The following is a 27715-nucleotide window of genomic DNA, read 5'->3' on the forward strand; positions in this document are numbered from 1 at the left end:
GTAACTCTCACAGTTTGTGCAGTCCAATATATATCACTACATCCTAATTTAAATAAAACTCGAAGTAAGCAATGTCATGTGTGAACAACATTTTCAAAAACGTTCATAACATTATATATCCATAAACTTTGCTTATTTATTCGTGTTAGTTTTTAAATAGGGTATCAAATTGCTAAAATCGGTGGTACTATTTTGTAATACGCGCAAGTAAATATGGAAATGACTTGTAAAATCACGTGCCAGGTGATTCACTCGCATGTACGTAATAAGGAACGGATACGGATAAACAACGCTGCTTTACAAGGAGTGGCAGCGAAACAGAACGGCAAAATGTCACTGTTTCTAAATATTTTGAGTGGAATAATTTTCATTATTTCAAGCGCTGAGGCTGATATTTATCTCCACAACCTCCGGTAAGTACGATGATCACTGTTTGTTGTTGAAACCAATGTTTTGACGGTAATGTAGTTAAATCATACACAGTGAAAGGCTGGATTAGTGTAGGGGAGGTAACTGCTGTTGTATTGAATGTCAAGGCTGGGCAATAAGCACAATAGTAGCACAGGCGTGAAATACAATGTTCTAAACAATTTGACAGTAACAATAATTAACACGTCCGTGCCCCATGTTTGTTTATTTTATGTGAAGTATGACGATTTTTGTAACTAATTAATGAATTTATTTATTGGGACCAATTAATTTAAAACACCTTTCAAGATTGACTCAGATTTCGATTTATTACATTCTGCTAGGTCTGAAAAACTGAAAGCATAAGAGGTGGGAGACAATTTATCACAACTATATGTGTGGATTTTTTCAAATATTATTTATATTAATTATAACGTTATATAGGCACTGGTCATACATTTTCAACCATGGTGAAAAATGTTTCGTGTATAATCAATAATGGGGGAGGGGTGCTCGAGGGTCATTAAAAATTTATTACACAAAAGGTGAGGAGGAGGGGGAGATCAATACAATTGTGGTACAGTCCAGGATTATTTGAGATTTATTTCCTACAAACCATGAACATGGAATGAAAGGTTTTCAGGAGACAATATTTCTGTAAAGACGTTCGAGAAAGGATATGTCTTCAATTATTATATTAATTTTTCAAAATTGGACTGATATCACAAGAAAGTATTTGATCTAGCTTAATAATACGAAAAGTATTCAGCTTCATTGTTCATCTTGGTCATCAAATACATTTTTGGAGAGCAGATGCTTGACAGTCAAGTTTAGTGTCGAGACAGCACATAAGTCACATTGTTTCAGCATGCATGAAAGATCCATGGATGCAAGGGAATGAGAATAGGCGTGAAGGTACTTTTGGTATGTTTGGCAGAAGTTTTCATTGACTTGTTATATTTCTCTGTATCTTTGAGGAGAGCTGCATCCCTTGGGTATGCTCGCATCCTGTGGGTTTAAATCCCAGATTTGCCCTGATAATGATTCTTGGTTTGTCAGCACCAGAACCAAAGTGGTAAATATCAACAAAATGCATCATTTCGGGCTTTCCTCCTACATTCAGGTAGCACACTGCTATATAACTAAAATAATATTCAAGGGGGTGCCTATCCCCTTTTTGTATGCCGGATGCCCAGCCCTGTGAAGTTGTATTCTGGGCTCCGCAGTGCAGTACACTGGATGCCATGAAATGTTTGTCTGTTAAGCTGATGCCAATATTTCATTGGTAAAATATAGTTTTCGTCTTTTTTTCTTGCAAAGAGTGACAAATCAATAAAATATTAAATCCCAAGCTAATGAATATACATGGTCATGCATTCTGTGAAAATCCAGTCTTAAAGTTACTTTACCAGCCAGCTGTGTACACTGATATGACTCACAAGTTCTTAAATTGGAAGACAAATTACGTGGTATGCCCGATGCTTAGAGCATGTAGAGGTGGGGGGTTGGCACCCTCATTCAAAGTAGTATTCACTCGCTCTCTCAATACTAAAAAAAGTACATGTAGTTTCCTTTTGACCCTATCATGATCACTGGGGCGGTGGGGTAGCCTAGTGTTAAATAGTTTGCTCGTCACACTGAAGACCCGGGTTCAATTCCCGACATGGGTACAATGTGTGAAGCCCATTTCTTGTGTCCCCCGCTGTGATATTGCTGTAATATTGCTAAAAGTGGCGTAAAACCATACTCACTCACTCACTCACGATCATGATCACTCTTTCAGGGGCAGCAACAATCGGCTGGATGAAGCTACTCGGCCCAGGACAAATGAAAAAAGGTTTGTATTACATTATCATGACTACTGTTTAAATTGAATATAAAGTTTATAACAGGAAATTACATGTTTGTTGCAAGTGCGGATATAGATAATTTTGAGAGGGAAGGGGTGCACATACAGTAAACTACGGCTATAACAAACTCAAAGAGACCACTAATTTTAGTTTGTTATAACCGTAGTTCGTTATAAGCATATATTTTAAGTAGCAAATATACCACAAATGGACGGGATCACAACACATTTCATTATATCCGTCAGTTCGTTATAAGCATGCTCATTATATACGTAGTTTACTGCAAAAAAAAAAAAAAAATTAGGGGTGCTCTTAAAACAAAAACAAATAATTTGGTGAAAAAGTGTCACCAAATGATGTATAGTTGTATGTTTTTGATACTACTGAAAAGAAGTTAAGGATCATTGAGTACCAGTAGCTCTCTCCCCCTTGTCAGGCTGTGCTGTTCCATGAGATCACCCCCTCTGCATTTTAGACCAACCGGGGGCACGGGTGGCCCAGTCGTCTGAGGCGCCACGACTTGCTGTGCAGAGTTGCGTCCCTTGGGCACGCCAAAAACCTATGATTGTGGGTTCGAGTGCCGGCTCGCCCCGATTATGTTTCTAGGTTTGTCAGCACCATACCCGTGCTCGTGGGTTTCACCGAAGTGGTAAACGTCTGAGACCTGCATCACTTCGGGCTTTCCTCCCACATTAAGCTGACACGCCGTGATATAACTGGAATACTATTAAAAGCAGCGTTAAACCAAACTCACTCACTGTTAGACCAACCCTGCTCTGAATCTCTGTGTGGAGTCTTGTTTATCTGCCGTGCTTCACTTGAACCAATCTGGTTGTCCTTAACTTCTTATGGGTAGTGTATATAGAGAATCTCACCCGAGTGTCTTTTGATATCAAATATCAATGAGTGTTGATATATTTGATATCGAAAGACACAAGGGTGAGATTTTATTTATCATCCAACATCATTCTTCCAACTTTTTCAGTTTGTAGACAGTAATATCCAGCATGTCCAATGTCTTAGTGTAAAAAGTACTCCCAACAGCTTCAGTAGCCATTAGTGATGTCATTTGATTGTGACGCCATGGTAACAATCACACAATGGTCTGCAAAGCATTGTGATGAAATTTCATTGCAGTGATATCTACAAAGGAGATATCGCTTGATCTCACCGAAGCGATATCTCCTGTGGGAGCCAGTTTTGGATGATAAACCTCAGTATGTTTCAAAAAGCATATGTCTTGGTTACCATGGTTACTCTATGAAAATAGGTAAGACTGAGGCTTTATTACTTGAATAAATAACAAGCAACCAAAGAATGGTAGTTAGTTGACACCTGTTCCTTAGTCAGTTTGCTTACAAAATAATACAATGCATCACATTCTTATAGATGTGCATGAAAATCTCATAATTTATTGTGGCCTTACTGGTCTTGTATAGAAATAAAACAATAAAACATACCTCCTGTCTTTATGACAGTACACGATGTACCTGGTAAAAAAACAGTTTATTTCTTTATCAACTTCATTTCCCATAGGATTAGAAATAACCGTGATCATAAAAATCATGTGCAGTTAGCAGTGGTTAGTGCAACTATCACTTTCACTCACACCAGTGTATTGTTAACGTCATCCAGATGCTATTGTTGATGTCATTCAAATTGTTTTGTGACGTAAGGTCATGCAACATTTGTGGCTTTCTAAGACGGCGGCCGTGATCAGTTTATTTTCTAAAGGGGAGCTAAAAAAGATTAAGAAATAATGGGTAATAAAGAAATTGTTACACTCAAATGTGAGTCATACTGATCTTACGAAACCCTTATAAGAATTCATGTATTACCCTTGCTTTCACTCAGGGGAAATACGTGAATTCTGACACTTGTTTCGTGAAATCAGTATGATACACATGCTCATATAATAATCTCTATTGATCGGATGAGCTGTATGCCCGAGGGTTATACAGCCGGTGGTGTATTATTCAGTATGCTTATGTATAGGTAATAACTTGAAGCAATGAAATGTATGAAGTTTTATGTTGGTTTGATGTTTACGATTAGCTCCTAGATGACTCATGGGTAAAAATAACCTCTCACTAAGGGACCAGTTCAAAAGTTTCATGTCGGATAAAAATCTTAATTCCTCAGGTTTTGGGGTGGCGGCTTAATGGCCCTGCAAGTTTTCCATCTGACAAAAGGAACTTTCTTGATTTCTCAATGTTTTATGTAGTAAGTAAACTAAGCAAAGACTCTTTATATTCTTTTTTTTTTCCTATTGTTATTCTTAATAATCATATACTGTTAGGAGTTGTTTCTTATACATCCAGTATTTCCCAGAGGTAGGGTTATATGGAATGGCAGATTTGATCTATAAAAACCCTACAAATGTTTTTCCAGAGACCATATACGGATATATCTGGTCTCTGGTTTTCCCAACACCTAGTAAGTTGATAAACATTCTGAAAAAGCAGGTGAAAAAACAAGAATGTGTGACAAAAGAGGCCACTAAACACAGGAATTTAACATTTTCTGAGTGAAGTTTTTAGTGGGGATGGGGGAATGTCTCAAACCTTACGGTTTTAATTTTTTTAGGACTTGAACTTTTGACCTGGTCCCTAAACACACTAAATATGTAGCAAACCAAGACATTTACTGGTGTATGTCACTGTACGCCTCATCCTGCTGAGCTATTGGTCGACTTAACATTGTGCATTGATTGAACTGCTGGTCATTTGGCCAATTGCCAGCTGAAATAGCAAATGACTTATCATATATCATTATATCAAGTCAGTGACTTGATGGTAGCGTAACTACTCACACATACTTGTAGTTGTTCATTTCTATACACTCTGTTGGGATTCCTGGTTAGAAGAAGTCCCCAGCAACCTATGGAGGTTGTAAGAGGCAACCAAATGGATTAGGTGGCCAGGCTCAATGACTGGCTTGATTTTATGTCATCGTACAATATTGATCACTGGATTGTCTGGTCCAGACTTGATACAAAAGATAATAAACCATTGTTCATGATGATGACTGTTGGGGATGATTATGACTGTTGTTCAGACCTGTGAAGATCCGGGGTGGAATAGGTCTTCAGAAACCATGCTTGCCGTAAAAGGTGACTATGCTTGTCGTAAGAGACAACTAAAGGTGTTCGGGTGGTCAGGCTCGCTGACTTGATTGATGCATGTCATCGTATCCCGAATGTATTATACTCGATTATTTACAACCGGCCATTAAAAAACAAACAAACAAACTGTTGTACATGATAAACATTGTGTTTCAGGATGTTTAACTCTCAGAACAACGCCCGAGGGGGGTACAACGTGGGCTCCCTCTTCTACTATCAGGGGTCTTTGCTGCCAATAGAATGGTGAGACGTGGCCCTGTACATCACCTGAAGCACTGTGCACACTTACACATAGCTGACTGGTTGTTTGGGAAATAGTATGTTACCAGAGCTTAGTGGACACATGCCATAATGTAGTTCATTTATATATGCCTTAACCCTACAAATGCTTAGTAACATTTGGTATGAGGTTTTGGAAGTCTGTCTCAAAAATGCATGTCATGTAAATCTTTCCCTTGCCACGGTTGAGTTCTGTGTGATTTTTTAAACATTTTTCATTGTGAACATAGCATTAGTGCAATCCAATGATCCATTGTTGACAATTCCTCCTTCTAAAATCTCTTGTGGGGGGGGGGGGGGGGGGGGGGGGGGGTAGCCCTAGTGGTTAAAGCATTTACTCGTCACACCGAAGGCCTCGGGTTCGTTCCACACATGGGTACAATGTGTGAGACCCATTTCTGCTGTGACATTGCTGGATTATTGCTAAACAATATTCACTCACTCACTCCAAACTCTGTCTCAATTACATTTTGTTCTAAAGGAATTAAGAACAAACGAGACAAAACAAACAAGGGTAGCACTAATTAGTTCATTAATGATTACATATGTAAGCATGAGTTGTTTTGGTTACAAGTGTATTAACATGCCCTGTACTGTACATTCAGGACCAACCAGCACTCCTGCCATGATGCCAACAGTCACTGCGAGATCATCCTGCAGTACATGTGCGGGGACGCCGTCCGGGATGGCGCCACTACCAAGTAAGCCTTCAAACCTGGAATGTGGTAGATTATATATCAATCTCACTAAAATCAGATCTAAGTTCTCGCTATCGCTAAACAAAGATCTGAGGACATCCCATTATGGGTCACGTCAGAACGCCCTTTCGCGAACCTTGACCTTCCACCGAAACAACTAACAAGAAGTCGATATCAGCCAATTAGAAAGCTGCTTTCTCGAGCTTTACAGCACTCGTTTCAACCGGGTAAATTCCATTTCAGACTTAGCTTGAAAAATATGTTGGCACAGTCCTCGATTAAAATTTTGAAAACTGAGCAAAATAACATTCCGGAATGTCTTGTATATTCCGTTCAAATGTTTATCCCACGCAAACGAGAGATAGACGATAATTTTGACAGAATCGGTCATACGAGCCGTAACTCTCATTCGGAATACCCTGTGTTAACGTTTTCGAGGTTGCATGATCAGAAAACACATTCTGATTGTCACTTTCATGATCGGGTAAGCGACGCTTTGATTGGTCCGATGAAAGGTCGTTCTGACGTGACCCGTAATGGGATGTCCTCAGATCTTTGTTTAGCGATAGCGAGAACTTAGATCGGATTTTAATGAGATTGATTATATATTCATGTGGTGCCAAGTGTGTAAATGCTGTGAAATGCAGGAAATCACAGAGAATAATGTTTGTTGCTCCAGTGAGCATTACCTTGACAGTTATGTGAACATTATGGTGCTTCATGAATCTGTGAGCATGTTTTGTTTTAATTACTCACAAATACCAGGTGTTCTTTGTAACAAGGTGTCACTATGTGTTGCCAATACATGATTGCAATTACCAGATGTTCTTTGTAACAAGGTGTCACTCTATAGTTGCCAATCCATAGTTGCAATTACCAGGTGGTTTAACAGTAAAGGCAAGAAATTTTATTGATGACAACTTCTTTATTCTATTATGTTGCGACGTTCCGGTGTAGACCTTTATACTATCTATATTGAAACATCATAGTAGATGTAATCCTTAAAATATCTTGCCATTCCTGTTACTTACCATCTTCCCGAGGCAATGGAGTTAACTGACTGTAAAAAGTCTGGTTTCCACCCTTGCCAAACAAGGCTGGAATTATGGAGTTGGCTGGATTACTGAGTCTATGCATAGTCCAATCACATTCACATAACGAAGTCGACATCCGGATATAAACAACATGGATTTCAACATGCAGATTTCGGTCACTACAGGATCTCGGCATTGACAGTTATTTTCCAAAGATTTTCATGCTTTTAATCAAGGTGCTCACGTGACTTGATGCACTTGGCGAGATAATATCCGTTTTATTACATTATTGATCTTGGATGTTGATCATATAGTCTTGATTGGGTGCCACCATTTTGTTTGATGCAAATGCAAGTGATGTGAGAGGTGGAATCTGATAGGAGGGTCATTAGGGACATGACTCCATGGTGGTGCTACGATCGAGTCCAGAAATTTTTGCCTAGTTAGGAAACTTTTAGAGTCAGTTAACTCCCTTGCCCAAGGAAGATGGTTACTTACAAACTTCAAAAAATAAATGCCAATCAAACAGATCAAATCAAACAATATTCTTATCTTGTTTTATCATAATTTATTAGACCACCTACATGAGTTATATTAAATCTGCTTAGTGCTTACAGAAATCAGGCCTGATTGTCCTTGCCTCATTTATGCTTGATGCTTAAAAAACTCACTTACATCAGGAAGAATGATAAATAATATTTGCACCATATACACATCATGTTCAAATTGTTGCATAACAGTACCGTGTGTTCATGTAAATATTAACACATATAAGGAAATGTCATCAGTTTATACTGTGCAAAACAAGTTAAGGATCATATATTGTGTTACCACTCCTACTCCCTAACCCATTTGTTCAGTATATATGTAAGTGGCAATCATTTCGCTAGGATTGGCGATTGACCAGCATTGTTCCTGAGGATTTAACTTTATCAACAATGACAGACATTTTAATGTAGCTGTGCCCTGCTAGTATAGCATCACCGTATGTGCTCACTGTATATATAGCCTTTTAATAAACCCAAATATTTATTTGGTTGAATTGAATAACTTATTATTAACAAAACTTAACACACACGTTAACACATACATATTTATTTGAATTGAATAATTTATTACTAACATACAAAACTTAAAACATACATTATCACATTCATATTTATTTGAATTGAATAAATTATTAACATATACAACTTAACACACACATAGTCACATACATAATACACAATAATACACACATTAACTTAACATACAAAGTGATATTAAAAAGAGCTCTTTTGGAAACATGGTGAATGTCAAGACAGGTATGTCCCTCTTATGTCTATACCCAGAAGACCAGTAAGGGAAGGATCACAATAGTACAGTCTGTGTTGAGTTGTGAGATCACAAAATATACTACTCCAAAAAACTTAAACATTACTAGCTTTTTCCTGTTACTATAGTTAATGTGTCCATGGGGGCGGTGGAGTAGCTTAATGGTTAAGGTGTTTGCTCATGATGCCAAAGGCCTGTATTCAGTTCCCTACATGGGTACACTGTGTGAAGCCCATTTCTGTCGTGATATTGCTGGAAAGCGGCATAAAACCAGACTCACTCACTGTCCAAGCACATCTCAGAACACGGACACCAGAAGAAGTCGCTGTAACTGTGGAGTCCGTTCTCCGAGAACCACTCCATTATGCTGTACTGAGTGATACGACACAGCCTCTGTTCGACATAGCAGAGGTAAGATAAGTCTTTGAAGGAGGCGTATTCCTCCAGAAAGATCTGAACATCATAGAAGGCCTGCCACACAGTGTGTAGGTCCACCTCGGGATGGGCGCCCGGTCTGTTGTCCAGTTCCCGGCGCCCCACACACATGGCACAGTGACAGCTGTCCTCTGTTTCTTGCAATCCGCGATGCTGGAACTGATCGTGCCGTGGTTGAGGTCGGCAGATGTCAGACTCAAGATTTTCCTCTTCATAAATCAGCCTCACTGTGTTATGTTCCTCTGAGCATGACGACATGAGTTCCTGAATATACTCCGCTTCAGAACTGTCGCTGTCCCACACCCTGTCTTTACACTCGCATGGGACTGTCTCTGCTTGCAGGGGGACCTCCGATATCAAGTTCAACAGAAGTTCATCAATATGGAAACATGCAATAGTGTCGCACTGCACTGCTTTAAGCTTGCTTGTGAACAGAATATATTCCCGCACTGTCCTCATCCGACACCTAAACTCACACACATCTGGAACAGCCCGAGGTGGGGCTGGCGGTGTTGCACAAGAGAGCTTGGTCCGAGGCCTCTTGCCCCTGCAGTCGTCGTTGATGTACACCTCAGGGATGATGTGACTTAGTTGGAGTATAGCATCTGCAGGTAGGATGAAGAGCAACGCCTGGAGCATCTCGGTCTTCACGCACTCCTCCTCCGTCATTCCCGGTGCTCCAGCTTCATCGGAGTCGTAGATGGAGTCCGCAATGTTGCGCAGCCTGACAGAGTCAAGGTCAGGTTCGGGCACGATGGGTTCTTCATTGAGGAAACGGTCATCGTTGTCTGATTCCAAGGATCGTAACTCAACTTCTTTAACCCATTCCTCGGCTTGAACAATAGTAGACCAGCATTCCATCTTGTCAGTCGTGGAGTCTTGTTGTCACTTCGTGCAAAGTTAACTTATATTTGATATTCTACGCCTTCCACCTTCTTATATATCTATGCAAAAAAATCTTGAAGATCACCCAGCAAACAGTGTTGCCTTTGAGACATCTCCAAAAATTTGATCAAGGCTGAGACACATACATGTGATTATAACATTGAATTTCATCTTCTACTCTTACTTAGTAAATTTCTTTGTTTTGTATATTTAACATTTCATTAAAGTAAAACAATTAACCAATGAGATTCAAGAATGTACCACACATATGCTTACCCTTTGCCTAGCCAATCAGATTAGGCGTTAGAATGATTCGTGAAGAGAGATGAGGATGTTTGTGTGCTGAAGTGGATTATTGAAATGCTGTAGAGGGATTGCTAAACAGATTAACAGTCTTGTTAATCACCTCTCTGTTGTGATTATTGAACAATTGTTAGGAATCATTAACTTTGGTTTAAGGCAGATGAGTTTGTTTTACAATTTGGGATTAACTCAGGTTCTTAGCAGTATATATGTACTTGTTACAACACTGATTGGATGAAGGAGGAGAGTGTAGGAGAGTGTGACAATCTGAGCCTGTAATTGTGTAGATGGTTAAGAAGGATGTTGTTGCAGTCATTATGCATGTGTACCACAAAGTGGTGAAGTGTTTCACATAGTTCTTGGATTGTTTATTGTTACAAGCATAAAGTTGATAAACACTTGACACATCAGGGATTAGTCTAGGCCTGAGCATCGGCCCTGAGTCTGCAGCAAAACACCAAATTGGAATTCAACATGTCCCAATTCATTCTATATTTATGACTAATGTTATGGCGTAAGGTGACTTGTATTTCACTGATGACAGGATCAGTATAGACGAAGATGCTTTTATGCTTAGTTTACCATTATTGTGTTGAATGCAGTGTTGAAATTGAATTTTAATATAGCTCTGAATTTTGGAAAATAAAAACTTTTGAATAACCCAATTTTAACGAAATATTTTTTTCCCTAATTGCCTGCCAGGGGCACTTAGTTAGGGCTCCTAAATAAACCCCTACATATTAGTCATTAGTCTAATGAATCAGAAACAGTAATTTGCAAGTGGAAAATATCTTCATTGAGAAGGGAAAAGAGACAGTGACCATAACATGTTTGATCATTCATGATGTAAGCATGAAAAACATTCTTGTGATGCTTCTTGTGTTGTCACTTTATATGGAAGTAAATAATAATAGAATCTACCCCATGTCAATAAATAACTTTTTTAAAATCATGTTATAATAAGATATTTATTTTATAGATTAGTTCAACATAGTCAGTTTTTTATTAACTAAATTTATTTTTCAAATTTTTTTTCTTACTGTCGAAAAGTTTGAGGTGAAATGGGGTTTTAACGGCGCATCCAAGATTATTGCACTTATATAGCGACGTGCATGTACTGCATGCTTGTACTGGTCCAGAATAATGTTGATTTTATGGTGCTAGCCCACTGAGATTCCATGCTGCAGTTTATCATGAATACCCCACTCAGACACAGTATACTGACTCCGAGCTGACCAGTCCTTGTTTTAGCCCGTTAATGCCGAGTGCCAGACAGGGTAACAACAAGTATCCTTTTTGTATGTCTATAGGTATGCCGCAACCAGGGATCGAACCCTGAACCTTCTGCTCTCTGCCTGCGTACTAGACCCTGGAGATGGTCTACTGTTGAAAGGGATCGCTCTATAGACATAGAAACTTATTTTCATGATTACCATCAACAAATTCTATTTCTTTTGAAATTGCTAAGAAAATGCAAAATGCTCAATGTCTTTTAAAATATTATTCTAAACCTTTATATATGAGACAATTGTTTGCATTCATTGCTACTGCTCTCAGAATTTTAAAATACTTTGTTTTTCTGTAGAACAATTCCTGAAACTCATGCCCAGTGTCTCAACAATGACTGCAACAGCGACCGCACTTATGGCATGCACGAAGACTACAACTACTACAACCACTGTAAACGGCGACAACGAAATAAAGGCCTCTTTGTTGCCGACCAGGTAGGTTTCAACTGACTGAAAACATAACTGACTCTCAGCTTATCTGAAGTCTAGTACTACAATAGCATTAGAAGTAACATCAATGGCAATACATGCCTCCGTATCCGTCTTTCCAGTACCTCAACATTCTTATGTAGGAAATAGATCTCCATCTTTTTATCTTGTACAAATATTAGGAACTGTTTGTGTTGATGTTATCGTACACTGTATTTCAGATTCATGTTGGCTTTGTTCCAGAATCTAAACAACAGGAATCGTCAGTTTGCTCGGAACACAAGACAGAATCCAGCGGGAACCAGGTATGGGTACGAGTGTCCTGAGGAGAGAGATTACTACCCATACTGGCACCCAACACCCTGGAAGGTAGGCAGCTGGACCACGTGTTGTCCTTGTGGGGTTCTTACCTTGTGGGGTTTAAGGATTGAGGGTAGACAGCTGGTCCACCTGTTGTCCTTGTGGGGTTTAAGGATTGAGGGTAGACAGCTGACCACTTGTTGTCCTTGTGGGGTTCTTACCTTGTGGGGTTTAAGGATTGAGGGTAGACAGCTGGTCAACCTGTTGTCCTTGTGGGGTTTAAGGATTGAGGGTAGACAGCTGACCACTTGTTGTCCTTGTGGGGTTCTTACCTTGTGGGGTTTAAGGATTGAGGTTAGACAGCTGGTCCACCTGTTGTCCTTGTGGGGTACAGAGGCAGAGTGTAGACAGCTGGTCCACCTGTTGTCCTTGTGGGGTTTAAGGATTGAGGGTAGACAGCTGACCACTTGTTGTCCTTGTGGGGTTCTTACCTTGTGGGGTTTAAGGATTGAGGGTAGACAGCTGACCCACGTGTTGTCCTTGTGGGGTTTAAGGATTGAGGGTAGACAGCTGACCCACGTGTTGTCCTTGTGGGGTTTAAGGATTGAGGGTAGACAGCTGACCACTTGTTGTCCTTGTGGGTTCTTACCTTGTGGGGTTCAGGGGCAGTGTAGGACCCTATTCCATTATGCATGTCATGAGAGCTGACTAAAATGAGGATCAGGTGGTCGCAATGCATGTTGATCTTGGCTGACTGGGCATTGGAATGAGTAGTAGGTTCCCCACAAAAGGTACCGATTCAGAGTAGAGTAGATCCCCCATTGATTTGTTTGTTTGTTTATTGTTTAATGCCTCACTCAGCATTATCACAGCTATATGATGGCGGTTTGTAAATTTTCATGTCTTGACCAGGCAGTCCAGTGATTGACATCATGAGCATCAATCTACGCAATTGGGAATTGATGAGATGCATCAACCAAGTCAGCGACCCTGACCAACTGATCTCGTTAGTCCCCTCTTACAACGAGCATGGGTTGCTGAAGACCAATTCTAACCCTGGTCCTCACTGGTGTTCTTGTCATGGGCTAAAGTGGGGATTGGGTGGGCATAATGGCAGCTGGGTATGGACAGTACTTGGATGACCACCACTCTTCAGTAACTCTGCACTCAGCCGGCTGATGTGTGCCATTGATTCCCAGTAAGCTCCACATGGCGGATCATGGGTCCAATTTACTTCGACAGATTATTTCTGGTCCAGATTGATTGCTCTGGGCAGCTGTGTATTATCAATACACCCTAAGACTCCTACTTACTGACTCACTGACAGCTGTTGTAGGGGAAGAGTTACAGTACTCGTAGCCAGGTTTGTTAGCCACAGTTTATTCCTGCTGATGGTACTTTGTATTGATAAATTGACAATGCACAACAGCTGTCTCTTGGAATAACAATAACATTGAAAAATGCATTTTTCATGCATACAAAATGCAACTTGTATTCCTAATTAATTTTTTTTCTTCATTTTTTTGTATTTGTTAAAAAAATAATTTTTGTTGCTACAACTTCCTTGTTACAAAAAGAGTGTATGAAAAGATAACCAAAATTTATATGGATTCCCACTCATAAGTGAGGAACATTTGGAGATCTGGAATATCTGGAACAATCGAATAAATATTCCTTGTATCTCTTCATGAAAAATAAGATTTTTAGAAATAATAGTTATTATATTTAATTGGTCATTATTTCTGAATTGATATGCAAGCAAAATGTCCTTATTCACTTAATTTAATTTGAGCCAAAGTTCCAGATCATTTTTACTTTGCTGCAATCCCAAAATAAGTGTTGAATCGTTTCTATGGCTCTGTCACAAAGGTTGCATGTATTATGTCTGCATGTCCTATTTTGAATAATCTTCTTGTAGTAGGTAGGGAGTGGTGTATAACTTTATATTTGAACCACTAGAACTTAGTATCCACATTACACCTTAAGACTTTGCTATTATATTTACTACAGTCTTCTAAAGATATGGTACGTCTTCTTGTTAAATACTTTCTTGTAAAAGGCCTGTGACATTATAACACTGTTGGATTCCGGGTTAGAATTGGTCCCCATAACCTATGCTTGTTGCCAGAGGGACCAAATTGATTGAGTCATCAGGCTTGGTTGATGCATGTCATCCTTTCCCAATTGGGTAAATTGAAGCTCATGATGGCAGTCGTAATGTCGATCATGAAGTCCAGGCTCCCATTATTACAGGAATATTGTTGAATATTGCCAGCACTTAAAAATATACAGCCAAACATCCACCACACATTATTTTTCAGACCATCCTGGATGTCCATTGAACAATATATTTTCATTTTGTAGAACCTAAGGACAAACATCCCACCCCTACACACACCCTGCACACACGCACACACACATGCACACACGTGCACACACATGCGCACTCACACACACGCACACACACCCTACGCACACACACCCTGCACACTCGCACGCACACACACACACGCACACACACGTGCACACACACGTGCACACACATGCAGAGTATCAAATGGTCATTGTTTGGTCTGTGGTCTCCCCAGGACATCGCAGTGATGACTAATGATGCCCAGCGCTGCCTGTACTACCGAGCCCAGAGTGAGAACGTCAAGTCTCGCTGGGCCTGCGTCCTCCTCAACGACAGCACCACCGCTATACCCAACAACAAGGAAGACTGCGAGGTAAGTCTCCGACCAAGGCATGTTGTGCTTGTCATGTAGGTAGGGAATCCATGAGTGACACTTGTCTTGTATTGCTGTTCAGACATTGAAAAACAGTGACTTTGTAGTTGTGCACATCAGTGTACATGATAGAAATTATCCAATCTCATTAAAATCAGATCTTAGTTCTCGAACGACCTTTCATCCAACCAATCATAGCGTCGCTTACCAGATCCTGACAGTGACAGTCGGAATGTGTTTTCTTATCATGCAACCACAAAGTATTTAACACGGGGTATTCCGAACGGCAGTTACGGGTTTTATGATTATATCCATACAATCTAGGCCATATATAAGCCATTCCAGAATGTTCTTCTTATCAGTTTTATTTTTTTTAATCAAGAATACGTCAAAATATGTTTCGAAGCTTAGTGGCCAGTTTGAAATTAGTGTCGTAAAGCCCGAAAAAGCTGCCTTCTGATTGGCTAATGTTGATTTCTTGTCAGTCATTTCATTGGTCGGTCAAAATTCGTGAAAGGTTGATCTGATTTTAATGAGATTGGAAATTATCATAATTTCACTCGATATGAGAATAGATTTAACAATCTATTGTCCAGTAAGGACAGCTAGTCTCGGACAAAAACAGGCAATATGTACAAAGGTAGAGACTGTGCACCGAGGGTCAGGCCTCAGCAGTAGATTATCTTTAGCCATCAGTGCCGAGAGTGTCATTGATGCATTGGGACGCCCAGCTGCTTTTCTCCCACAGCAGTCAAGATACACGACATATGCCCAGATGCTCATTACTCTTCTAGGATTCATGTAGCATTCCAGGCATGATGGTACAGTGTATTCAGAATGTTATTGAATGTTGCATATACACAATCGCCTGGTCAGTTATGGAATAGCGGGATTTCTGTTATTTCTTCTTGTCACTGGCCGAGGACCAGCAGTTGGAAATTAAAGGGCTCCCTTCAGTGAGTGAGTGAGTATGGTTTTACCCTGCTTTTAGCAATATTCCAGCAATATCACAGCAGGGGACACCAGAAATGGGCTTCACACATTGTACCTATGTTGGGAATCGAACCCGGGTCTTCGGCGTGGCGATTGAACACTTTAACCACTGGGCTACCCAACCGCCCTGGGGCCTTTGAAGTTTGCGATTGAGTATAAGTAATGAGGGACCTCCTAAAGTTTTGTTTTTGCACAGTAAGGATATGACAATGTCCCATCCTCTATTATCCTGGGTATTTTATCTCCGTCCTATTATGATCCATACCCTGGACCCATCTGCCACTGTAGTTTTGTTTCGGAAGTGACATCACCATATCTATCTTGCTTGTCACAAACTAAGCACAGAGTCTTGAACATGAATCAATAGCCAATCCAACTTTTTGGGGAGAGTTTGGCATAGGTCTACATTAAAGTGAATGGGTTTATGTGAGCGAGCCATCAATATGTTTGCTTATATCAAAAGAATGTTATTAATGAATGAGCTGGAAAAATGTTTATCTGAGTATCAAGTGGGAGCAAAGTCGTTATGCTATCAGTCGTTCCCAGTTGAATTGGAGAAGGCATGAAACAAGAGTAGATGATATCGATGCTTGTTTCAATCAGGAATTAACAGGGTATTTTGATTGGACGGCTATTTTTAGCATTGATTCCAACTACACTGGACTTAAATCTAATCTTTGTTGGCATTTTTGGCATAAAAGAATGGAATGTAATATCCTGGGCCCTGCATGTTCCATAAACCAATCTTAGCAATAATGGCAACTCCAATACTTTAAAACAGGCCTACGATAGGCGTAGTGGAATGTTTGCATTATGGAATGCAACCCTAATTAATTTAGGATGATCACTTCTCAACTTTCATGTTCAACTTTTAACACTGCAGTTCCTGATTATACTTAACCTGTTCATGAATCCTGTCCATGAGTCCTGTCAACGTTAGTGCATATTTAAATATATCATACTTCATTCCCAGCAACTTGAGACCAATGGAGTCAAGGGCCAGTGGAAGGAATTTCCTTCACATGGACTACCTCCCCCTGACTGTCGGGAGACAGACTTCTCTCGGGATAATCACCTGGGAAACGGCATTGGCGGTCACCCCCTACTTTACAACTGGACAGTCCCGAACATCAGCCACGAGAAGTGTGTCATGAGGATCCGATACAACGTCTCAACCAACGACTACGATGGCTGGAACACAAATTCTAGTCAGAATGGAAACCCAACCAAAATCGAAATGGCCGACAAGTATGGCTTCTCTACCGAGGAAGCCGCTGGAACAAGAGGTTACAAGTTTAAAAATAACCCCGAGGTGAAGCTGTTCGACGATGCTGACTTCAGCCTTCAGCTGGCCATCAACACTGCCCAGTATGGTCGGGTGTTTCAAGATAGGTGAGTTGCAAACTGTCAATGTAAGAGCTATTCTGTCAGTTCAAACTGGAAATAATTAACATTGTGTAGCAATAACATGAATGTATATTGGAGAAAGGCCTCCAAGTCCATTTACAATGTTATGTTGGTGAGTCAGTTAGTTTATTGGTTTACGCTGCACCATGCACAATCTTGTAGGAATTTATGGTGACCAGAGTCATATTGTTACTAAATGTGACACACAGATCAATCATTTGATTCATTCTCATAAATGATCATATTCCTAAATAATAGATGTCACTGGTACAGTATTCTAATGTACTAAGTAACTTGTATGCGTAAATACAACCGCCTTCGTGGTCTAGTGGAACATCTTCTGCCTAGAGAGAGGAAGGTCTGGGGTTCGATCCCCTGTCGTGTCATGCCAAAAGATGTTAAAAGATGGTACTTGTTGTTGCCCTGTCTGGTGCTCGGCATTAAGGGTCTAAAACAAGAACTGGTCGGCTTGGCGTCAGTTTACTGTGTTGGATATTCGGCATCTCTATGTAAGTGCAGTAATTCTGAATGTGCCATTACACCCCATGTCACCTCACCATATGTATAAAAACAAGGTCTGTATGTCTCAGGCCTTATGAGTGACTGGACTGAGTATTGTTACGCCGATTTTAGCAATATTCCAACAGGGGACACCAGAAATGGGCTTCACTCATTGTAACCATGTGGGGAATCGAACCCAGGCCTTCTGCATGTGGAGCAAACACCTTCCGTGATATTGCTGGAATATTGCTAAAAGCGGCGTAAAAACATACTCACTCACTTGAGCAAACACTTTCATCACAAGTGAGTGAGTGAGTGAGCATGGTTTTACGCCGATTTTGGCAATATTTCAGCAATATCACGGCGGGGGACACCAGAAATGGGCTTTACAAATTGTACCCATGTCGGGAATCGAACCCGGGTCTTCGGCTTGACGAGCGACCGCTTTAACCACTAGGCTACCCCACCATCCCTTTTCATCACTAGGCTACCCCTCTGCCCCTATAAGCCTTATGAATAAATGAAGATTGTGCTGGATTTTTTATTGTTATAAATAAGAGATTTAAATTTCTAGCTGTATCGTGTATTGAAACATTAAAAAACTTAGTTATTTAGGAAATACTGAAGTGATAACTCTGTAGAAGTTTGTATGACTAGGAAGATGATGACTTAATTGTGCTAATGATGTTAATTTTCAGGTCTCACACATTTGCTATACGCCCTCGTCCAGACCACATTGACAGCACAAGCACCATCCACAACTTGAACGTACGCGGCAAGCGTGGCAACATTGTGCAGGTGTACCCTTCTGTGGAATACGACTTTGTACCAAACACCCTGGAGATGGGGACAGGGGAATATGTGCACTTCCAGTAAGAAGTTTGTTGCTGATGTTGAATGTTCTGACTGTATACAATGCATTTGATCAATTATTAATTTCAAAGTTGACAGTTACTTCATTTTGTTTGAGTTTTGGTGTTGTTTCTTGTTATTTTTCTAAATCATCAAAGATGGAGCAGTCAAATAAAAACAAATTAAAACTATTTTCTGATTGTGGCTTTCATCTGTTGATTATGTAAGCTAAACAGTAAGAAAATATTGCCTTGCAACATCAAATATGCCACATCCTATCTTTATTTTAACATGATAGAGACTTCGACTTTGTGATTTGTGATGAACTTTTTAACATTAATGGCTACAACTCTGCGACAGATTTTAGCCTGTTCTTTGATTTCTCAGATGGACTGGTTCCAACACCAACAACCGTGGCAACGATGGAAACGGTCTGGCTGGCACTGACCGCAACAACATCGTTCTTCTGTCTGCAAAGAAATACCCAGAAGGCAGTGGAGCCTCCTTTGGACCTGGCGTGAAACGGGGACATTTTGGCGTTAATTACCCTGAACACGTGACAAATGATACCTTCCTGGGACTGGGAAGAAATGATGTAGAAAAGCTTGCTCTTCTTACCACAGGTAGGTTTTTGTGCTTAATCATATAATCTCGCTAACACATAGGGCTGGGACAATAGACCAACGGTGCGATCCGTTATGTATCACGATACCTTGCTCACGATCCGATACGTATCACGATACTTGTATGTGCTCTTAGCTGAGGTGCGTAAGCCTTCCTTTTTGCAGACAGGATAGTCAAATATACCTGGCACACTGACGATTTACAGTTGGCAGTGTCAGTGGATGAAAATATTTAGTTTTTCACTACTAATTAGTGATTGGTGTAACAGCCATTAAAGTAAACATTTAAGGGTTTGAATCAATATTCTTTACTATAATAGTGTGCAACTGTAAAACAAATAAAGTAAAATATCGTGCTCCACCGATGCATCGTGTATCCTCCCACCACTACTAACTCATGTATTTCTTGATGAAACCTTGAACGCATGTCGTTCTAATAGGTTTGCTGTTACTGTGAGGATTTTGAAAATGTTATGAGTTGCGGACCATTTTTGAGTATTTCTTCATATAAATTTGTTATCCCAGTGGCTGGTTACTTGTGCTTTGCAGGTCATTTTGAATGTTGTCGTTTAACCAGAAATAAGTGAAAATGGCATCAGTTAAGGTTAATCTCAAAACAGAAACTTTGCAGAAATCTTGACATTTCCAGACAACTTTGCATTTGTTGAAAATGTTTTTCCGCCTGTTTGTACAACATGACTCATTTTGCTCCATTGTGTTGTGCTTGTGTGGAAGGGTTACTGGCCTTTGTGACTGATCATCTAAATTGAAGAATCTATTTGGCTTAGGCTTAAAAAATAATAGTCTTGTTCTCAGGCACTGTCCACATCATCATAAAGTTTGCCGCACATTTCGTTTTTATAACCATTTTGAAGAAAAAAAATAAAAATCCTTAAATATTCCAAGCCCCCCCCCCCAAAAAAAAAACAAAAGACCAAAAGACACCACCTGCCCGTACTATATTTTAAAAAACCATTGCCTGAGATCCAATTCTTTTAATTTTTTTAAGCCTTATGTATTGGCTCGATTTCCATTCGTTGTTCACGTTTATCTTTTTATGTCAGTTTTCACCTAGTAATAGTGTCCCCAATGAATTTGGAATTCTGATCTAGACATGGGTGCCATGGCAACCTAATTTGCGCATTTCTCAGCCATCCTTTATGTATAGTTATGCAGTAAATGGTATGTATAATAATGTATAGTAGTTATTTGGGGGTATATTGCTTTTGACCCTGGCCTGTCATGAAATAGTCATGTTGATTGTTACCATTAAACTTGTAATCTACATTTGCATATATTCTTGTTCATCTCTGATATCATGACCTTTCTTACTAAATACTCAGACCATGTGACTAATTGTTTCTCACAAGACGAACACAGATGAGTAAATGTTGTCAACAGTGTGTTGCCTTTTGTAGGTCAGTTCGGGGGTGAAATGTCACAGCTGGATGACGCAGGTACATACTTCAACCTTGACCCCAGGCAGATAACTCAGCTAGGAACTTACCACTTCATGTCCACGAGGAACAACGACTTCTCCAACAGGGACCAGAAGGCCCGCATCATGGTGTACCCCTACCCAGTGAGATACGAGGCCATCGGCAGCATGGGCGGCAGTGTCACCCTGCCTAGTGGGTAGGTGTCATTAGGTGTCGTAGTGGTGTCACCCTGCCTAGTGGGTAGGTGTCATGAGGTGTCGTAGTGGTGTCACCCTGCCTAGTGGGTAGGTGTCATGAGGTGTCGTAGTGGTGTCACCCTGCCTAGTGGGTAGGTGTCATTAGGTGTTGTAGTGGTGTCACCCTGCCTAGTGGGTAGGTGTCATGAGGTGTCATAGTGGTGTCACCCTGTTGAGTGGGTAGGTGTCGTAGTGGTGTCACCCTGCCTAGTGGGTAGGTGTCATGAGGTGTCGTAGTGGTGTCACCCTGCCTAGTGGGTAGGTGTCATGAGGTGTCGTAGTGGTGTCACCCTGTTGAGTGGGTAGGTGTCATTAGGTGTCATAGTGATGTAACCCTGTCGAGTGGGTAGGTGTCATTAGGTGTTCTAGTGATGTCACCCTGTCGAGTGGGTAGGTATCATTAGGTGTTCTAGTGATTTCACCCTGCCTAGTGTCACAAGGTGTTCTAGTGATGTCACCTTGTCCCTTGTGTGGGTGTCACAGTGATGTCAACCTGCCTAGTGGGTAGATGTCATTAGGTGTCATAGTGATTTCACCTTGTCTCGTGGGTAGGTGTCATTAGATGTCATAGTGATGTCACCCTGTCGAGTGGGTAGGTGTCACTATGTGTTCTAGTGGTGTCACCCTGCCTAGTGGGTAGGTGTCATTAGGGTGTCAGAGTGATTCATTAGGTGTTCTAGTGATGTCATTGTGCCTAGTTGGTAGGTGTCATAGTGATGTCACCCTTCCAAGTGGGTAGATGTCACTACGTGTTCTAGTGATGTCACCGGTATGTTAACTTCTTCATTCTTTAAATGACGTTTAGGTACAGGTGCTAATACCTTTCACACCTGCCTGCAAGAGGGTTAGGTTAAAGAATGGCTTGAGGAGGAACTAATGAGAAGACACTTTGTTAAATGCTTTGAGAACAATCACAAATCCTCCCTTCTTAGTGTTTCATTGTGGATTATCTCCCCTTGTTACAGCAATGCCAAGGTTGAAGTGAGTCAAGGAGCCTTTGACAGACTACAGAAACTGAGACTTGAGGAATGGAGTCGAGAGGAGGGAGACAGGCAGATGCAGGCAGCACACCAGACCATGAATGTGAGTAGACACCATGGTTTAAATACAGAGAGGTGCTTTCACCACCATTGCCATAGGTGTTGTTACAGGATGGTTTAACCATTGCCACAGGTGTTACAGGATGGTTTAACCATTGCCACAGGTGTTGTTACAGGGTGGTTTACACAGGTATTGTTACATGATGGTTTAACCATTGCCACAGGTGTTACAGGATGGTTTAACCATTGCCACAGGTGTTGTTACAGGGTGGTTTACACAGGTGTTGTTACATGATGGTTTAACCATTGCCACAGGTGTTACAGGATGGTTTAACCATTGCCATAGGTGTTGTTACAGGATGGTTTAACCATTGCCACAGGTGTTGTTAAAGGGTGGTTTAATCATTGCCTCAGGTGTTGTTACAGGATGGTTTAACCATTGCCACAGGTGTTGTTACAGGATGGTTTAACCATTGCCTTAGGTGCTGTTACAAGGCGGATTAACCATTGCCACAGGTGTTGTTACAGGGTGCTTTAACCATTGCCTTAGGTGTTGTTACAAGGTGCTTTAACCATTGCCACAGGTGTTGTTACAGGGTGGTTTAACCATTGCCACAGGTGCTGTTACAGGGCGGTTTAACCATTGCCTTAGGTGCTGTTACAAGGTCCTTTAACCATTGCCACAGGTGCTGTTACAGGGCGGTTTAACCATTGCCACAGGTGTTGTTACAGGGTGCTTTAACCATTGCCTTAGGTGTTGTTACAAGGTGCTTTAACCATTGCCACAGGTGTTGTTACAGGGTGGTTTAACCATTGCCACAGGTGTTGTTACAGGGTGGTTTAACCTTTGCCACAGGTGTTACAGGGTGGTTTAACCATTGCCACAGGTGTTGTTACAGGGTGGTTTAACCATTGCCACAGGTGTTGTTACAGGTTGGTTTAACCATTGCCACAGGTGTTGTTACAGGTTGGTTTAACCATTGCCACAGGTGTTGTTACAGGGTGGTTTAACCATTGCCACAGGTGTTGTTACAGGTTGGTTTAACCATTGCCACAGGTGTTGTTACAGGTTGGTTTAACCATTGCCACAGGTGTTGTTACAGGGTGGTTTAACCATTGCCACAGGTGATGTAACAGGGTGGTTTACACAGGTGTTGTTACAGGGTGGTTTAACCATTGCCACAGGTGTTGTTACAGGGTGGTTTAACCATTGCCACAGGTGTTGTTACAGGTTGGTTTAACCATTGCCACAGGTGTTGTTACAGGGTGGTTTAACCTTTGCCACAGGTGTTACAGGGTGGTTTAACCATTGCCACAGGTGTTACAGGGTGGTTTAACCATTGCCACAGGTGTTGTTACAGGGTGGTTTAACCATTGCCACAGGTGTTGTTACAGGTTGGTTTAACCATTGCCACAGGTGTTGTTACAGGTTGGTTTAACCATTGCCACAGGTGTTGTTACAGGGTGGTTTAACCTTTGCCACAGGTGTTACAGGGTGGTTTAACCATTGCCACAGGTGTTGTTACAGGGTGGTTTAACCTTTGCCACAGGTGTTACAGGGTGGTTTAACCATTGTCACAGGTGTTACAGGGTGGTTTAACCATTGTCACAGGTGTTACAGGGTGGTTTACACAGGTGTTGTTACAGGGTGGTTTAACCATTGCCACAGGTGTTATTACAGGGTGGTTTAACCATTGCCTTAGGTGTTGTTACAAGGTGCTTTAACCATTGCCACAGGTGTTACAGGGTTTGACCATTGTCACAGGTGTTACAGGGTGGTTTAACCATTGTCACAGGTGTTACAGGGTGGTTTACACAGGTGTTGTTACAGGGTGGTTTAACCATTGCCACAGGTGTAACAGGGTGGTTTAACCATTGTCACAGGTGTTACAGGGTGGTTTACACAGGTGTTGTTACAGGGTGGTTTAACCATTGCCACAGGTGTAACAGGGTGGTTTAACCATTGTCACAGGTGTTACAGGGTGGTTTAACCATTGTCACAGGTGTTACAGGGTGGTTTACACAGGTGTTGTTACAGGGTGGTTTAACCATTGCCACAGGTGTAACAGGGTGGTTTAGCCATTGTCACAGGTGTTACAGGGTGGTTTAACCATTGTCACAGGTGTTACAGGGTGCTTTAACCTTTGCCACAGGTGTTGTAACAGGGTGGTTTAGCCATTGTCACAGGTGTTGTTACAAGGTGCTTTAACCATTGCCACAGGTGTTACAGGGTTTGACCATTGTCACAGGTGTTACAGGGTGGTTTAACCATTGTCACAGGTGTTACAGGGTGGTTTAACCATTGCCACAGGTGTTACAGGGTGGTTTAACCATTGTCACAGGTGTTACAGGGTGGTTTACACAGGTGTTGTTACAGGGTGGTTTAACCATTGTCACAGGTGTTACAGGGTGGTTTAACCATTGTCACAGGTGTTACAGGGTGGTTTAACCATTGTCACAGGTGTTACAGGGTGGTTTACACAGGTGTTGTTACAGGGTGGTTTAACCATTGCCACAGGTGTAACAGGGTGGTTTAACCATTGTCACAGGTGTTACAGGGTGGTTTAACCATTGTCACAGGTGTTACAGGGTGGTTTACACAGGTGTTGTTACAGGGTGGTTTAACCATTGCCACAGGTGTAACAGGGTGGTTTAGCCATTGTCACAGGTGTTACAGGGTGGTTTAACCATTGTCACAGGTGTTACAGGGTGGTTTACACAGGTGTTGTTACAGGGTGGTTTAGCCATTGTCACAGGTGTTACAGGGTGGTTTAACCATTGTCACAGGTGTTACAGGGTGGTTTAACCTTTGCCACAAGTGTTGTTACTGTCCTCCCTCGGCATAGCCAAGGGTTTGGGTTGAGATGACATATTTAAAACCACATGTCAAATGCAAAACTCTATCCCAGCATTCAGGCAGTTTGGATGAAATTTCAGAGCTATATTTTCCGTAATGTTTCAGCTCGGCAGTGACTACGTCAGCAACTTCCTGGTGGTGTATCCACAAAGCCAGATCGCAAGTGACAGCAAAACATTCACCATTGAGCTGAAGGTTGACAGCGGCAGCTCGGACGTCGTCGTCTACAGGTCCAATGCCAACAACTTCGCGACATGGACGCGAGTGGATGCCAGTATTGACGGCAACATGGCCAAGTTCCAGGCCCAGGGAGGGGGAGTCTTCGTGGCACGCAGTACCAGCAACATCGGGATGGTCGTCGGGATAGCAATTGCCTGTATTGTCATTGTCGTCATCCTCATCGGGACTCTGGTTTACTTCAAACTGCATCCCAAGAAGTGGCAAAGTGTTAAAAACAACGCCAAATACATTCAGAGATCTACTCAGAGCAAAGTATGAGAAATATTTCTGCTGGAAGAAAAACCAACTCGGCTCAATAGGTAGCACATTTTTATCAACCTGACCAATTTGAAATCAACCAGCAATGTAAGTTTTGCAAAACAAGATGTTAAATTATTTTTCACAAAGCAGGCCCAATTTATGGATAACAACTTCTTAATATACTGTGATAGCAACGTTTTTTTATGTCCTTATTGTCAAGCAACACTGATTAATGGTAAGGAATTATAAATAGTAGGTGAGGATTGACCGTGACAATTTGCATACAGGAGAGATTGACATGAGTAGGTTAAGTAATAAAAGAGCATAGACCATAAATTGTGTCTACCTAGCTTCTAAGAAATGCCAATCAAATAATTATAAGTACCGGTAATTTAAAATGGTGATTCCTGACCACTCCATCTGGTGCTGCTCCACAGTAAGTGCCGCTGGTGTCACTGTTACTGGCAGAGCTGATATACCCAGGATACACTGTGTATTGTGACACTCTGTTATCAATACAATAAGCGTCACAATACTAGATGTCATGTGAATGTATTTTAATTTAGACATTTCAAAGGTAAACAAAGCAATTATTTTCCAAAATATTTTTTTTACGTCAAATGTTACGTCAGATATTTTAACGGCTTTAGTGGATGTTTTGATCAGTACCAATACGTACAGCATTAAGTGTGCAGATAATCACGTTAATCTGTTAAAAGTATACATACTGTATTCGCCATATGAAGCGCTTGGGAGGGGGGTAAATTTTGTTTTGAGAGATTGAGCGGAAGGGAACACACTTTGTTCAAAATCTTTTCTGTAAAAAGAGTACCCGCCATGATATCGCTGGAATATTGCTAATAGTGGCGTAAAACCATACTTACTCACTCACTCACTGTAAAAAGAGACAAAAATCCAGAAGACAATACAGACTGTCAAGTAAATTTTCTGTCCAAGTAGAGTGCGTTTATAAAGATTTATCTAGGAGTTGGTCAACGGGTGCTTGTTGGAGCAGGGCGCTTAGTGCGGTGAATACGGTACTTCATAGGGTGATGCACCAGTGCATCGATGCATCTCCTTATTAGCCTTCCTCATTGTAGTATCTAGTCTTGACCATCATGACCACAGCAGGGATTTGTCTAGATCTGCCCCGAGGCCAATATTCGGCTTCAAGTCTGCAGCAACTGTCAGTAAAAATTCCCAAATTTAAATGAAAAAAATCCTTTATGTTAATTTCGTTATTACTAATGTTATAACTTTGTCAGGGAACTTGTACTTCCACAAATAAAGAGGCATTAATGCTCAGTTTTACATTGTTGCATAAGATGCAATGTTACAATACCTCTGAATTTAAGAACATTTGAACTTTAAAAAATCTGATTTTGATTAAAATCATAATTGTTCCTCAATATGCCTGCCAAAGGCACTTAGTTTAGAGTCTACGATACAGCCCCACATAGAGGTCCCTATTCCCTTGTCTATATGTCGACATTTTATCAGCTGGTTCCAGCAATCTCCACACGGTTATGAATACAAATACTCATCTTTCAGTTTTACATATCAGATGTGACTTGTGTAATACATGCATGTATCAAACATCTTTATCATTTGGAATCTTGTTCATGTTCCATACAAATTCCACAGCATCTCTAACAGCAAAATATGTATTTATGATCATAATCATATTTGATAATCAATGAGAACAAAAATATTGTTGCAACATTATTTCAGTGGATTGATGTGCCATTAAATCAAGCATTCCATCTGTTATAGTAAGGATTTTTTGTGGAATCCGGGCGATTGAAGTTAAATATTTCTTCACAATTTATTTCAGAAACAAATGGTGCCACTTTATAATCATGTTGAAAGCTGTGGTTATTTTAGTGAACTGCTAGACTTTTGTATCATGCTTTATATCAATAATACATAACAATGAATGAAGATTGTATTTAACAGTTGGAAATCTATGCACCATGTTTCTCCGTCCTTGGTAAAGACGAGTTAATTAAGTGATTGTTTAGAAACATGTGTGAACTTTGTGTGTGCCTAGATTGCTGGCCAATCCAGGGGATTATTTGTCATGTACACAACTGCCACTTTTCTCCTTTATTTGAAGTGGCCCAGTCGTCTGAGGTGCTGCAATTTGCTGTGCAGAGTTGTGTCCCTTGGGCATGTCAGAAACCTATGATTGTGGGTTCGAATCCCAGTTAGCC

At 40.9% G+C, this 27715-nt stretch overlaps 1 protein-coding gene and 1 long non-coding RNA gene across 4 annotated transcripts; both read left to right on the forward strand.

Annotated features, from left to right (window-relative positions):
- The first annotated feature begins 249 nt into the window (after positions 1–249).
- LOC124146591 (protein DD3-3-like) lies at positions 250–27195 on the forward strand. Of its 2 annotated transcripts, XR_007222765.1 has the most exons (14): positions 250–413; positions 2192–2245; positions 5539–5625; positions 6267–6362; positions 11916–12054; positions 12292–12417; positions 14937–15074; positions 17041–17459; positions 18674–18847; positions 19215–19450; positions 20869–21085; positions 22091–22208; positions 25128–25594; positions 25987–27195. XR_007222765.1 is itself a non-coding variant. In XM_048401699.1 (13 exons), the coding sequence occupies exons 1-13, from the start codon at positions 331–333 to the stop codon at positions 25518–25520; spliced, it is 2280 nt and encodes a 759-aa protein (XP_048257656.1). In that variant the 5' UTR covers positions 250–330; the 3' UTR covers positions 25521–27195. The 2 variants fall into 2 exon arrangements, 1 of the variants encoding a protein (XP_048257656.1); XM_048401699.1 differs by having other exon boundaries at positions 25128–27195.
- Positions 22226–24227, forward strand: LOC125383476. Of its 2 annotated transcripts, XR_007222767.1 has the most exons (5): positions 22399–22420; positions 22750–22783; positions 23317–23384; positions 23801–23902; positions 23985–24227. It is a non-coding gene; the product is annotated as an uncharacterized LOC125383476 (long non-coding RNA). The 2 variants fall into 2 exon arrangements; XR_007222766.1 differs by having other exon boundaries at positions 22226–22783.
- Positions 27196–27715: the final 520 nt, after the last annotated feature.

Source organism: Haliotis rufescens, unplaced genomic scaffold (genome assembly GCF_023055435.1).
Source record: "Haliotis rufescens isolate VD_foot unplaced genomic scaffold, xgHalRufe1.0.p SCAF_23, whole genome shotgun sequence".
Lineage (NCBI taxonomy): Eukaryota > Metazoa > Mollusca > Gastropoda > Lepetellida > Haliotidae > Haliotis > Haliotis rufescens.

What these genes read in the sequence shown, in the direction of transcription:
- LOC124146591 (XM_048401699.1), top strand. Translation starts at nt 331, where the DNA reads ATGTCACTGTTTCTAAATATTTTGAGTGGAATAATTTTCATTATTTCA. An exon ending in TCTTTGCTGCCAATAGAATG is followed by an intron (nt 5,626 to 6,266) that starts GTGAGACGTGGC and finishes CTGTACATTCAG; the next exon opens with GACCAACCAGCACTCCTGCC. An exon ending in CGGGATGGCGCCACTACCAA is followed by an intron (nt 6,363 to 11,915) that starts GTAAGCCTTCAA and finishes GTTTTTCTGTAG; the next exon opens with AACAATTCCTGAAACTCATG.